Genomic DNA, 14,601 nt, shown 5'->3' on the forward strand with positions numbered 1-14,601 from the left:
CCAGTGACAGCTGAAATATTTGTCTTCCCGCGTTAATATTGTTTCAACAAGCTATCGAATTTCACAGAACGCAGTCTGATTGCCGTATAGATATAAGAGAAAATATGCATATGTGCATAACTGAATATGCAAGCTTACATATATGTAACTTTAGGACTATTCAAGTATATCTGGACAAATTTCTAAGGACAATTCCAAGGAAGTAAAAAATGCGCCGAAGTTTCTTCGACGCAGTCGAGTTTTCTGTACAACTTATAATCAAGGTCACCGGAAATAGATCTGTCTTCCGGTGGTCTCGGTATAATGCTGTATGACCCGGCCCATGAAACTCTCAGCCGGCCGTGGTGGCCTGTCCTATACCGTTGCCAGAAGCCCGACTATGGCTAACTTTAACCTTAAATAAAATAAAAAAAAAACTACTGAGGCTAGAGGGCTGCAATTTGGTATGTTTGATGACAGGGGGGTGGACGATCAACATACCAATTTGCAGCCCTCTAGCCTCAGTAGTTTTTAAGATCTGGGAGCGGACAGACAGAGCCGGCACAATAGTTTCCTTTTCAGAAAACTAACAAGAAAGCACATACTTGCTTAGGCAAACAAAAACAGACAAAGCAAATAAGTAGGGTACTATGCAAACATTCAGTTATACAGGTAACATGTATTCAAACCAATTAACCAGAGGCTTAATCCCAAAAGAGTGAAAAACGACAGGTACCTCTATGAATGAAACTCAGTCAGCTAGAGTTATACTCTCTCTCTCTCTCTCTCTCTCTCTCTCTCTCTCTCTCTCTCTCTCTCTCTCTCTCTCTCTCTCTCTGTATATCATAATGTTGTCACTTAGATATAAACAAGAGATAGAGTGAAGAATATTAATATAGATGGTGAAAGATTGGAAGGTGGCAGGGTGTATTCAAAAGACTGAGTGTCTATGAAAGCCAAGGTTTTGATGTATGAAGGGATTGTTGAGCCAAGCGTCCTTTATGAAAGTGAAGAGTGGATACTGGATCCGAATCAAAGAAAGAATGGTTGAAGTTTTAAAGATGAATAGTTACGTAGTGCAAATGACACTAGAAGTAAAAGAGTAAGAAAAATAAACATACAAGGAAGAAATAGTAAAAAGGTTAGTGCAGGTTGAGAGATTGTTCAGTCATATGGAGAGAATAGGCTGGTGAAAAGAATTTAAAATGCAGGAGCATTAGCTACGCAGAGGAAAGTACCCTAGAAGAAATTAAAGAGGTATGAGAAAGGAATGATATATATATATATATATATATATGTGTGTGTGTGTGCATGTATATATATGTATATATATATATATATATATATATATATATATATATATATATATATATATATATATATATATATATATATATATACATACATACATACATACATACATACATACATACATACATACATACATACATACATACATACATACATACATACCACTGCTGCAACATCTTCCATAAAATTACTCAATGCTTAAATAGTTTTTGTTGCCTTTGCGACTATTTTTCACACAAATAAAAACTAAGTTCTTGAGTTTGTTTCTAAACTGTAGTCACAAGAAATAAAAAAAACAAAATCCAATCTTTCTGAAACGTCTTATGAGGGAATCATGCGACAATGTCATTGCATTTTGCGCAAAATTTAATGTTTCTTCATTCACAGCCGCCAAGTTCAAGAACCCAAATTTTTATTAAATATTAGCATTGCTTTGCTGGCTACTGAATTATTAAGGTTTCGAGACATCGTAGAATACACTGTGCTATAAATCGATAAGGAAGAAATGCTGAATAAACGAAGATGGATTGAATATTTCGTAGAATACAGTACAAATGTCCTCATTCTCAGACGTCAAGTTCAAGAAACCAAATTTATTATTTATTATCATTATTCTGCAAGCTGCTGATATCCTGATGTTTCTGAGACATCAAAGAATACATTCTGAGATAAATCGACGAAGAGGAAAGACTGAATAAGCCTAGACAAATCAAATATTTCCCAGAACATAGTACGGTTTAAAAGGACGATTTAAATACCAGCGGGGCGGGGGTTGCAGATGTCACGTGACCGTGACGTCACACTGCGGGGGTAGGTAGAGAGTCAGTTTGTTTACATGCAGTGGAGGAACATGCACAGGTGAGGTCGACCTTCCTCTTATTTTCGCCGTTTCTGTCGCTTTCCAGCGACTGTTCCGGAAGGTAATCTTGACCCGGGATTAGGGCAATGTTACCCCTCCACAGTGACGCGGATTTGCTAGTGAAACGATTTATGTAGGGCGATTTATGTGGATTTATTTGAAGTGACTGGAGTGGCAGAACGGGTCAGGGGTCGACCTTTCTCTTATTTCGGCCATTTCTGTTGCATTTCGGCGACTGTTTGGGGTCGCAGTCTTCACCTGGGATTAGGGTAAGGTCGTCCCTCCCTGTTTGAACGGATTAACGAAAGGTGCAACGCATTTAAGTGGATTTATGTCGCTATATTTGAAGTGGTAGGACGGGTCAGGGTTGTTCACAGTTGGCCCCCTCCGCTCCCCTCCCTCCCTCCCCCCCTGTTCTTTTCGCAACACCCAGATGTTCTCGCGGGACATTTTTGGGCCCATTTTAGAGGGGAGAGGGAATTTGGGGATAGTGGCTTTGATGTAAAATAGGATTTCGTGAGGATTTGTGGATTTCGGGAATAGGCTAGGTAGGCTGGGACCTCGTTCCGTAGCCAGTGCCCCCCCTATTTAGCCGGGGCATAATTTGAAGATATTAAATGTATGACGTAACAAATATGGTCAATTTTGCAATATATTTGCAATTAGAAAACCTTTCTATCAGTTTAGCTCACAGTTGAAGTGTATGACATACCCTAGGGTAGGCTATGCTATGAGGGCCATTGCTTTAGAATTTGGGCATTTAGCCCAGGCACAACTGACAATATTAAATGATCCTCACAACAAATAAGGTCTGTTTGTCAAGTAAATTCCATTGGAAATCATTTTTATCGAGGTAGCTATCAAAATGAAGTGTATGGTATTGCCTAGGTTAGGCTATGCTACGTGGGCCATTGCTTTTGACTTTTAGTTTGGATGACCTTTGACATCAGAATTCAGCTTACTTGGCATCAGGCTTCAGCCATTCGAGGTCACTTGATGGCATGATTGACTAGCGCTGACCAGATTAAGTTGCCAGAGGCACCCTAAAACCCCATTTAACGTTGAGGTTCTGCCTAAGATAGGTGAGGCTATAGGCCAGGGTTAGCCTACTTGTAGGGTTAAGCACTGATCATAATCCAAGGCCAAATGAGAGATCATTTTGTAATGAGCGGAGTAACTCGCACATTCATCCCCATGTTTCTCTCGTATTGATCCTTCTTGAGTAATGACCTGTCATTCCTTCACAATTTTATTGGCATTTTAATCTTGGAAACAGTTATTTTTGTGGTTATGAGGATATGTGAGTAAATACCAAGCATGTAATGTTATTATTTATGCATTTGTATGGCAGGATGGTCAGAAATCGAATCTGTTACAGTATTTCATAAAATATGTGCGATTATTTCTGAGTCCTCACTGTTTTGCACTAACTCAGTATCAGTATGGATTGCCATTGTTAAATATTGACATTTTATGTTTTTTGTTTTATATTTTTTGTGAATAGGTCGTAATAGTAAAACGTGATTGATAGTGAACTGGTTTTGAGTAAATGTATTGAGTGAAGAACAAAGCCGATAGATAACCAGTGTCATATTTTTACAAAGCATCACTAGACGAAGCCTTTATGTGATATATAAAATCTAGACAAGATCTGGGCAACTTTGAAAGTTTATTATTTGTCACTAGGCCAGGATCAGTTTTATCAGGTTGTTAGGAATTTTCCCAGAATTAATGAATACTTTCACAATTTTTTTGTGTTCTGCAGCAGGTGGCAGTAATGTACAGTATCATTCATATTTTACTTGCCAGGAGCAATTCATAAAACAGAAAAAATATGAAATGTCAGTATTTAAAAGTTAGGTCTTATGCAAGATCAAGAGAGGCCACTTTGTCATTCAGTATTAATTATATCACATAAGTAGGCTGCATATTATTATTGTTGTTGTGTAGTATTCTGATATGCGAAACATCGTTTACTTGTTACCAAGGCTATTAGTACTTCTTAATTTCAATCACACAAAATAAAAAGGGATTGACTGCAGACTGGGGGCGTGGTATAAACTAGCCTTTATCTGGAAGGGCAGACAATATAAAAAATCTTATAGAACAGGGGCATAGCTCCATCCTGGCCAAGCCAGGGCACAGTGCCCTAGGTTAGGTTAGGTTTAGAGAAGGTTAGGCTAGGATGCTTTAATTTTTTTGGCAAGTTTCAGCAAAAAACATACTGCAGTGGCTCCATAGAAAGTACTTCTTGGTTTTATTTTGGCTAGAAGCAAGTACTGTACAGTACTTCTGAATTTCATCGAGGTTAGATACTTGTTCTCTGATGAGGAGGTTTTAAAAAAGTAGAGAGGTGATTTTAAATATGTTACCTACTGACCTTGCATTTATGAAAAATTCTTAAACATGCCTTTGATTAAGGAGAAGGCAGCATCCGAAGCTTTAATGAGAAAGGGGTGGGGGTGACACTTTGAATTAAGTATCTTGTAATCTTGTGCCCTTTTGAGAAGTCTTGAAGTACAGTATACACAGTATTTACTTGTAAGAATTTTAGTCTGTTAAGTACGCTGCTGAACTTAGTTGTAAACAGATATATATTCTTTCCTTTGCAGGATCTTCACTTAGGAATGCTGAGCTTTAGATGATCGATGAAAAAGCCGCCTATTCCCAGCTGACCCCACATCGCCTTGGAACTGGAATTGTGCCAAGGACGATGAACTCCCTAAAGGAACACCCCACCTAGTCAACGCCCAATCCCTCATCATACCTCGTCGTCTTTTCCCTCTCTACCTGAAAATACCTCTTGCAGAATCATTCCCATCCGTTCAAAGCATCCTGCTCCCTGACCAAGCAACGAGGAAAGAGGCCTCCAATTCTAAGTGGATTTATTTCTTCGTTTTTGTGGCTGGATGGAGATTTTGTCTTGGAGCGCTTGCGTTGTTTTTGTCTTGAGTTAATTCTTCGTGGTGTTGATCATTCCTTAGCCTAAGTGCATGTTCAGTGTTTCATTATTTATAGTTCATAGCTTTTCAGTATCTAGTCAGGTGTGAATTTATATGTTTTCAGAGATAGTTTATTTTTATAATTTTATTTAAATGTTAAAAGTGCTTCTTTGTAGAATATTATAATGGAGAAGCTATCTGCAATTTCCTCTCGATCTGACTCTCCTGTGAAGAGTGCACGGAAAGGGGATCAGAAGGTTCAGTTTTCTGACGAGGCTGAATTCAGACTTCAGGGCCATAAAGTATGCGGCAAGCCCCCCGAAGTACCTCGTGCTCCACCGTACAGCCGGAGCAGTAGTCGTATGAGTGGGAGTAGCAGTATTAGCAGCAGCAGTAGCACTAGTAGTTCAAGCACAGGTACAAGGTTTAGCAGTGCCGGAAGCACTAATTCAGCCCAAGAGCGAGGAAATAGATTGGGGGATAATTCTTCCAGATGGACTTCCTCGTTAGATCGTAAACGTGCCGGTTCGCTTCGAAGTAAGTCGTCGGATCGTCCCCCAAAGAGTGATAGTAGTCGTAGCCACTCCCTCGACAGGAGAAGAGCCGACAGCGCGCGTCGAGAAAGTGCCAGTCCAGTTAGTTCGAGCTCGGAGAGGAAGAGGAGGGAGTGCGATGGGAAAGATAGTCAGAATAAAGAGAAGAAACCCAAAACTAGAACTGGGGGCACAGCCCACAACAGAAGCTATTCTGGGGAACGTCCAAAGCTCCCAGCTCGTCAGAAGTTGGCTCCTCCTAGTCTGCCCCCAAGTGGGAAGGGGGACCATTCCAAAAAGGAAAATATTTTAGAACAAAAAGTGCCATTGCAGACTGAAGAGAAGAAACCAGGAAGGTTTACCATGGAATGGGCTCAAAGAATGAAACGAGCAGCGTCGAGGAGCCCAAGCCGAAGTCTCATTGAGAAGAGTGGCAAAGAAGACAAAGAAAATGTCAGCAATGAGAAGTTATCAGATAAGAGCAAAGACCAGAAAAGTCAAGAAAAGAAAGAAAGAGGAAGATCCTTGAAGAGAGAAAACAGAAATGGCAAATCAAGCAGCAATGGAAAGAAAGGGTAAGTGGTATTTTGATCCATTTAATAGTTTTGTATTTTTTTCATAAACTTTTAACTCCTGTATCTAAGATTGCTCTGGATCTGAATATGTATACTATTTACAGCAGATAAACATTGTCATATATTATATTTATTTATATGGATATCAATGATTTCAGTGAAGATGTGATGACAATCATAGGAGATGTTATGTGGTGGGGATCGGGCAGTAGGAAGACTGGTTACCTATTGTTCAACTATGCCAACTTGGAAGAAACACCAAAAGATTGTACAGCGTCTAAGTATACGATGACGTTCAAGTTTTCCCAGGTATGTAATCTCTGTGTTAGTATCGGACAGTTAATGTATGGTATTCGGTTAACATTATCTTTCTGACTTAAGTCTGAAAGCTTGATTTTAGAGGACACTGATGTGTAGTTTGAAATCTCATCTTGTAATTGCCAGCACTGCAGTGTTTTTGTTTTTGTTTCCCTCTTTCAAGCAGGCAGATTCAAAACTGATAAGAATGCTGTTAGAAGCCCATGGGTTTTCAGAGGTGGACTCATCCAGCACCTTCTTCAACCTGTACTGGGGTAATGCCCATTTCAACCCCAATGAAATTCGTCAGCTTCAAGACTGGCAGAAAGTGAATCATTTTCCAAGGCAAGTAGTGTTTCTAAGTAACAGTATATCTTATTCATAATGAGTTGAAGAATTGTTTTAATGGATATCTGATCCACTTACACAACAATGAAATTGGCAGCTGCATTTTATGCATTGTTTTCATGTTTGTAGAAGTCATGGGTCAGTTGTTATACTGAATAGATTGTAATAGTCCAAATTTTTATAGTCCACTGTTGGTGAAGAAAAGTACAAACAAATTTAGTAATATGTATTAATCTTGACAGTGACACAAAATTTAGTCCAGTGACTTAAAGTGCCTAGTAATTTTTGTTGTGCAAAACAAACCCATTTTTCTGGTAGAGTGAATGCCATGTACTTAATCTCATTCTTTAGTAATAGTGACCTAGACAATGAGTGCACAGTTTAATAATATCTATCTTAATGGTAAAACCTAATTAGTAAAGCAACTTGAGTTGTATAGTTGGTCAAGTTTGGAACACATACCACACCCATTCAGTGCTATTTACTTGCTGTAGAGTCTTTTTATATATGAATCTGGTACAGGTACTTTTTTATATATTAATCTGGTACTGAATTAAACTTTTTCTGATACCCATACAGTAATAATCATGCCCTTAATAGCATGCTTTTATCTTTCAGGTTATTAATCTGATGCTAAAATGAACAAAGGTTTTTTTCTGGTACCCCTACATCAATAATTCTGGCCTAAATATGATTCTTTTTCTTTGCAGGTCATCTGAATTAACAAGGAAGGACCGTTTGTATATGAATATAAAGAGAATGCAGAGGCAGTTTGGAGTGAAGATCTTTGATTTCATTCCAACAAGTTTCATTCTGCCGACTGAATACAGAGATTTTTGTGACACCCACCTCAGGGAAAGAGGCACGTGGATTGTGAAGCCCGTTGCATCTTCGCAAGGCAAAGGGATCTATCTCATCAATCAGGCAAGTAGTCACAGTAATGGAGGATGAATTTAAATTGAAGTGCTTTTCTTCTACCCCTATAATTCTGTTTTAAAATTTTGCTTTGCTCTCTTATATTATTAGTATCAGATTTTGTTTGCATATGTTACATCATTTCATTCCATTTTGTCATAATGTTCTGTGATAGTCAGTATTCAAGCATGACACCTATGTCATCACCTACTTGCTGCCATCCAGGGGTTGCCCAATGCCTTAGTTATCACCACTGAGCTCATTGCAAACTTTTATTCAGATGTGGTCTCTTCATGTCCATGTTTCCATCCTTTTCCTAAAATATTTTTTATCCCATTTCATCCAGCTGTCCTCATAAAATCAGTTTGAGAATTATTCAGACCCTGAGTGCCTCCTTTATCTGCCTTGAATGTGTACTGGTGCTGTTTAGTAACCAAGATTCCTTTCAGAGCGTGTACTTGATCATCAAAATGATCTGCAGATGTATTCAAGTAGATGAGTGGTGTTCTTAAAAACTGTAAAACATGTCTTACGGTTGGAATAGATATAGAAAATTACCATCATATATACCAGTTTATGTTTCTTATTTCAGTTCTGAAATTTGGAAAACTAATCTTCCATTTAAGTGTTCCAAAATATTTTCCAGCAAGTGAAAGGCATTATTATTGATGCTTTATTTGTTTAATTGGTACATATATTATAAAGAAAGTTCTTGTTGCAGGTTGACCAGGTACCAGCAGACGAGACATCTTTGGTCTGTAGGTACATCGATTCACCGCTGTTGGTGGATGGGTACAAGTGTGATCTACGACTGTATGTAGCTGTGACGTCGCTGGACCCCTTGGTTGTGTATTTGTATGAGGAAGGCTTAGTGCGGTTGGCCACGGTCAAGTACCAGCATGGAAAGAACCTTTGGAACCCTTGCATTCATCTCACAAATTACTCCGTTAACAAGTTTCATTCAAACTATGTACAGTATGTATCACTCACAATGTTTTCAGTAATTGTCAGCATTACTTTCCTATTGTGAAGTTTATGGTTGCTGCAGTAATTATGCAAGTGAGCTTTTAGTATGAAAGTATTGTATGGAGCATCAATATGTATTCATTTTTCATAATCACTGGGAGAGCGTGATGTATGGTTTAATAAGGTATTCAAAATTAGTAGTGTGTGTGTACACTTATAAATCCTTATAAAGATTATTTCCTTAGTTAATTATTGAACTTGTATATATGCAAACACAGTTACTCAGAAGCAGTATAGTAATTCTGGTTGTTTATATGATTTTAATTCAATGTTCGTTTTATAATATACTTCATTAGTATTTTTGGTTTGTCAACTTGCATTGTTCCTTTGAGAATAGGGGCCTTTGTCTTTTTTATCAGAGTATTCTGTGGCCCCTGCAGTAGTTTAGTTTTGAAAGCATGTTAACAGGTGGATAATCGATGGGGGCTACCTGCCAATGCTGCTTGCTTGTTTGTCGGAAGTATTTCAAGAGGACATATGTAGGTTGAAATTATCTGCCAAGAGAGTTACAGCAATCCCATTGTTAACTTCGCCAAATAATTAGGCAGATGTTTAGGCTGCCATGTATTTCAAGTCACCATTGTACACTCTACGTGATATTAATGCTGTCTGACACATGAACAAGGTTATGTTTGTAGGAAGTATTGGACGTGATTGGAGATGTGTAGTAACTGACCCACCTGTATATCTGATTTGTGGAAAAAAATTTTCCTTAGAACACTCTTGAAATTATTATTTTCTAGGTAAAATGTTGGATTTTTTCATATTTACATGTTTTATTCTGGTATTTATCCTTCAACAGAAATGAAGACCCTGAAGTTGATGATCAAGGGAACAAATGGTCCTTGAGCGCCTTCCTTCGACATCTCAAAAGCCAGGGGATTGACACGGGATCCATGATGCGTTCCATTGAAGATGTCATCATCAAGTCACTGTTGGCTGCATCTTACCAGATGAATACTGCAACAAACATGTTTGTGCCTCATCACAGAAATTGCTTTGGTGAGTTTTTCTAATAATTATTATTATTATTCAGAAGATGAACTCTGTTAATATGGAACATGCCCACAGGGGCCATTGACTTGAAATTCAAGCTTCAAAGCACATGGTGTTCATTTGGAAGACACAATAGAAGGTAATAGGAAATACAGAAAGAAGAGATCAGTTATTAGAAAAGAAAAAATAAAACCAGTTAATAAATTAATGGATCAGAATATTAGTAAATTATTATATTATAAGTTTGGATGAAGAATCTAAATGATTGGGAAAATCATAAGATTCTTGATCAATTTGAGAGTAAATTCTTGCTTGGTTTTAACCTTTTTATAATGGTTATTGGTTCATTGAGTTGCTATAGTTTAATTTAAAGGCATAGTTGAGTTGCCAAATGTTATGCAGTATTCTGCAGACTGACCTTATTTTATTCATCTTTCTTTCTTTTTTTTTTTTTTTGAAGAGTTATACGGTTTTGACATACTGGTGGACAATCAGTTGAAGCCTTGGGTATTAGAAGTGAATCTTTCGCCGTCCCTCAACATTGACCAGCCTTTAGATTTGAAGATTAAGTCAGCTATGCTGGCTGATTTGTTTTCTCTGGTTGGTATTCAAGTGTCCAACCCTTACACAGCCAAAGCATCATCTAGACCATCATTTTTCCGCAAGTTGCCATACTTGGTAAGTGTTTTATAATTGCCAAAAGTTTTTCATTCTAATATGGTAAGCATTGATTTCCAGCTCATACTCGTCATTGTAATCATTACTCATGGATGATTGTATTTCAGGCATTTTAATGTTAAAAGATTTTAAACACGAGTCAGTGTATTAAGGGCTGGGGTGATTTCACACCAGTCTGTAAAGTAGACAGAGTAATTTTCAATTATCTCTTTTTAAATGTGTTTAAATATGTTGATCCAACAAAATTATTGTTAATATTGATGAAATTAAAATAGATAGTAAGGAAACAGAAAAGTGTGCATACATTGTATAAACATTTTATTGTAATTGTAAATGTCATAGTGCAACCACTTAGCCAAACTATTGTCATTCTTCAAGAAAATGTTGGTACCATTCTCCCAGGTGAGAATTCTTGTGACAGTGAAAATCCTGTACACTACACAGTATGTCGTCACAATTGTTTTTCCACTGGTCTCTGCATGCAACCAGGCCTATTTGATTAGCAGTGTTATTGCTCATCTTTATTGTCATGACTGTATCATCCTCCTTTCGGACTTGGTAGCTATGTTGTTACTTCTTTATAAATAAGAAATTCAGGCAGTGAAGTGTAGATTCTTTTGATTATGTTTCTGGTTAGTTAAGAAGTAGGCTGCTATGTTTTTTTTTGTTTTTTTTTACATTGTAAACTCTTTCCATTACTGTGATTCCATGGCATGTGTCCGAGTTCCATTCTGCCAGCTGATTGTATTTTGAAATGAACCTGTGTTGGATGATTTTAAAATGTCAAGTAGAAGTTCTATGCCTATACACCTTTCTTTTATATTTCTCTGTACATATGTGGGTGTGTGGGATAAAAATTGAAACTAGGTTATTGGTTGGATAATGCAGTTTCTTATTGCTAAACTACCCGGAGGCTCATACTGTATTTAAAATTATGGTGATTTAGGTATGATGGGAACATAGCTAAAGTTTTCTACTAACAAATGGGGATTAGGTTGGGTAAGACTGAGCAGGGGTTAGGTTAGTTATAATAGGTTACAGTAATGGAGTATGAAAGGAGATTGAGAAAGAGAGTAATTGGAAATTGAAAGTTTGAAGTTATGTGTGGAAGAGGATAAAAAAAGGAGGTTGAATGGGAGTGGGAGGGGATGAAGGATTGAATGAATGAAGGTTGAGAGTGGAACTGAATGGTTGTCGAAAGAATGTGAATAGTAGCCGAAGGTGAGAGTGAACAAAGGTTAAAAGTGACTGAAAGAAGCTTTGTCATGAAAGTGAAATGTGTTCGCAGAGAAGAGAGGGTGAAAAGTAAGATTGAAATGACTTATAACAGGAGACTAAAAGAGGTAGTTGAATGAAGTGAAAGGATAATGAAAGAAAAAGTGAAAATGTATACAATGGAAAGAGCTAAAGGAGACTGAAAAGTGGTAAGATAGAGAGCAAAAGGCCACAAGGGAGGGAGCAAGGGAGTGAAAGATGGCTTAAAGTATGAAAATGCTTTAAAGAAAATTAATGTAAACTAATTGCAAGCAAGGAGGAGAGACCTACTCCAAACTCATAAGCATACCCTGGTCTCATGATGATCTATTGTGACTGCATCACTTACTATTTTTGTCCAGTTATTGTACCAATTCAAGATATCTGGTACATATACTATCTTCAGAATTTAGTGTTTCCAATGTCTGTTTCAGTTCTCTGGTCTTCCTTCCACAGTGCCTTCTTCTGTCTGCTACAGTATCCTCTCTTCTTCCATCCATGCTGTTTCCTGCTTGGTACAGCCTTTGGCATTTTTTGAGCTTACAGTTAAGTAGTTATCACTTGCCCCTCTGGATGCACAGCTGTGATGCTTCCTCTGTATGGGGCAGGGTTCTATGAGTTTTTCAAGGCCTTGTGGTGTCTGCTGCAGTCTCTGTATATACGCCACCCTACTTACAAACGAGCTATGTTCCAGATGGCTGTTTGTATGTTGAGTTTAAGTACAGTATGATATAAAGTCAATACAGTACTGTATGTTTCTTCATCATAAAACACGATACACTGTACATATGTACAGAATAGGCATGCAAAACAAAATTTGAACTTAATTGGCAAAGGGTAGCGCTCTGAATGCAGTTATAGTTTGCAATCCTGTTTGTTTTGTATCTGAATGTTTGTAAGTTGAATGTTCATAAGTAGGGTAGTGTCTGTATATTCATGATGCTTGGTGGGGTTTGGGTCTCGCACCATTACAGCTTTGTTGATCTTAAATACTGTTATCCTGGACACTGAGGGACTGGATCCATTTGCAAAGCCCTGGCTAAAAGACATTGAGGTTTTACTTTGTTTTGCACTTCCCTCCTTGTCACCTTTTGGCAAGATATGCTACCTCTAAGTCACTTAGTTAAGGCATAACTCTGTCGCCTTGTGGAAGATGATTTATTCAAAGGCTAAGGAACCTCTCTGAAAGAGAAATTGTAGTTATGGATGCATTTGGTGGAAAAAGAGGGTACCTAATCTGTACCAGGAGAAGCTATTGTTTATCATGCCACTGAAGGAGTTGATTCTGTATAAAGAGAATGGGTAACTGATGTCAATTACAGATCTCCATAGATCTTGCCCTGGCTGTCCTTGCCAAGTCCTCAATTTGATGGATGTTGGTTTGACAGGGGCCAATAACACATATTAAGTCCTACTAAGATAAGCATATCAAGTACACACCATAACAGAGTTGTCCAGAGGAACTTTTCAAATACAAAATGACAACGAAGATGTAAAATTGTGTTTTGTGTTTATGAAATATTGGAAGCTGTTGACTTACAGAATTTTTTTTACAGACTTACAGATTTTTTTTTTTTACAGAAGACTACAGAAGTCCAGATAGCTTGTACTATCATTTGCAGGTTATAATATTGAGTCTTATGATTGGGTTTTTAACATTGCTTGGGTTTTGTTAATATTGGTAGGGAACCTACTACAATGCAATGGATAATTGCTGAATAACAGAATGCAAAGTAGGTTTGGTGTACTTGACTTGTACTTTAATAAATGTATTTTCTTTTCAGTAAGTTTATTGTACTGTTTTATATCCATGAAAATATATTTTATAATAATTTTTAAAAGGACAGTTTATATTTGCTAATGTTTATAGTCAGCCTACTTCAGTAGTTAGTTGAAATAGCTGTCTTATACCTAGTGATTTTACAATATAACATTTGTTCCCAGCAGATCGATGAAACAATTATGCTGTTCATTTGTATTTTGTACTTTGTACCATATATACCCCAGTATTGTCATTGTTATGTGGTAAATTAATTGTCATCACTATTATTATTATTGTGTTAGCATCATCGTCATTATTATTATTACTTTATAAGGCAATGTACATAATTTCCTAAAAACATATCTTGGTGTGTTATTATTACTACATATTTGGCTGCTAAGACAAAGTCTTCACTCAGAGTTCGAATGAAGACCTGATTCGATGGTCTGAAACACGCCACTATCCTGGGTGTGAGGAAGTAGCTCAGTCATTAAGCCGTTGGACCAGTGACACATTTAGTGGGCTCAAGTTGGCTTCGTCCATTGTGATCGACCAACTGCGTACAGTAATTATGTTTTCCATTCTAAGGAACTCCTTTTGGGTTTGCTAAAACTACTTTTCTCATTACTACAACAGTGACTGGCTGGACCAGTGGTACTTGAGCCAAACCAGTTCATTTGAGTCACTGGTCCAGGTGTTCAGTGACTTCATTTATATCACTATGCTTCAGAAACTTTGCATGGTTTTACTTTACTGACTCCGTCCCTGTAAGGGAGTAAGTATTCGACTGCTTTCCTTGACTGGATTTTGAGAATCTTAATTTAATGTGGAATATTGGTTTTTATATTTTTAACTACCAACTTACAATTTGTGTTGGAGTTGGTTCCATTGATTATAAGGATTTTATGTACATTTTATTTGGAGGTTTGACCTATTCCATGCATCTTTTAGGAGCTAGATTAGTGTTATCTGTTTGATATTACATTTACAGATAACTGAGTTTGTAAGGCATGCTGGAAATAAGTATGTCCAATATGGAAGCAATAGGCTGTGATGGGTTGTGAAGACTTAGCATTTTTAAAACACTGAGTGTGGATTGTGAATAGGCTTCTGAGGTTGGCAGTTC

General features: G+C 37.4%; 1 protein-coding gene across 2 annotated transcripts in view; it reads left to right on the forward strand.

Annotated features, from left to right (window-relative positions):
- Positions 1-2,114: 2,114 nt before the first annotated feature.
- The window catches only part of LOC136837361 (tubulin polyglutamylase TTLL5-like), a 34,874-nt gene continuing 22,387 nt past the window's right edge, over positions 2,115-14,601 (forward strand). The window contains exons 1-8 of one of the 2 annotated variants that reach the window (XM_067102113.1): positions 2,115-2,148; positions 4,762-6,199; positions 6,358-6,508; positions 6,681-6,841; positions 7,555-7,768; positions 8,481-8,734; positions 9,588-9,787; positions 10,242-10,459. In XM_067102113.1, the coding sequence (XP_066958214.1) occupies positions 5,277-6,199; positions 6,358-6,508; positions 6,681-6,841; positions 7,555-7,768; positions 8,481-8,734; positions 9,588-9,787; positions 10,242-10,459 (2,121 nt within the window). In that variant the 5' untranslated portion in view covers positions 2,115-2,148; positions 4,762-5,276. The remainder of the gene's footprint in view (positions 2,149-4,761; positions 6,200-6,357; positions 6,509-6,680; positions 6,842-7,554; positions 7,769-8,480; positions 8,735-9,587; positions 9,788-10,241; positions 10,460-14,601) is intronic. The other variant, XM_067102114.1, reaches the window with a different exon arrangement.

The sequence above is a fragment of the Macrobrachium rosenbergii genome, chromosome 59, assembly GCF_040412425.1.
Source record: "Macrobrachium rosenbergii isolate ZJJX-2024 chromosome 59, ASM4041242v1, whole genome shotgun sequence".
NCBI classification, from domain to species: Eukaryota; Metazoa; Arthropoda; class Malacostraca; order Decapoda; family Palaemonidae; genus Macrobrachium; species Macrobrachium rosenbergii.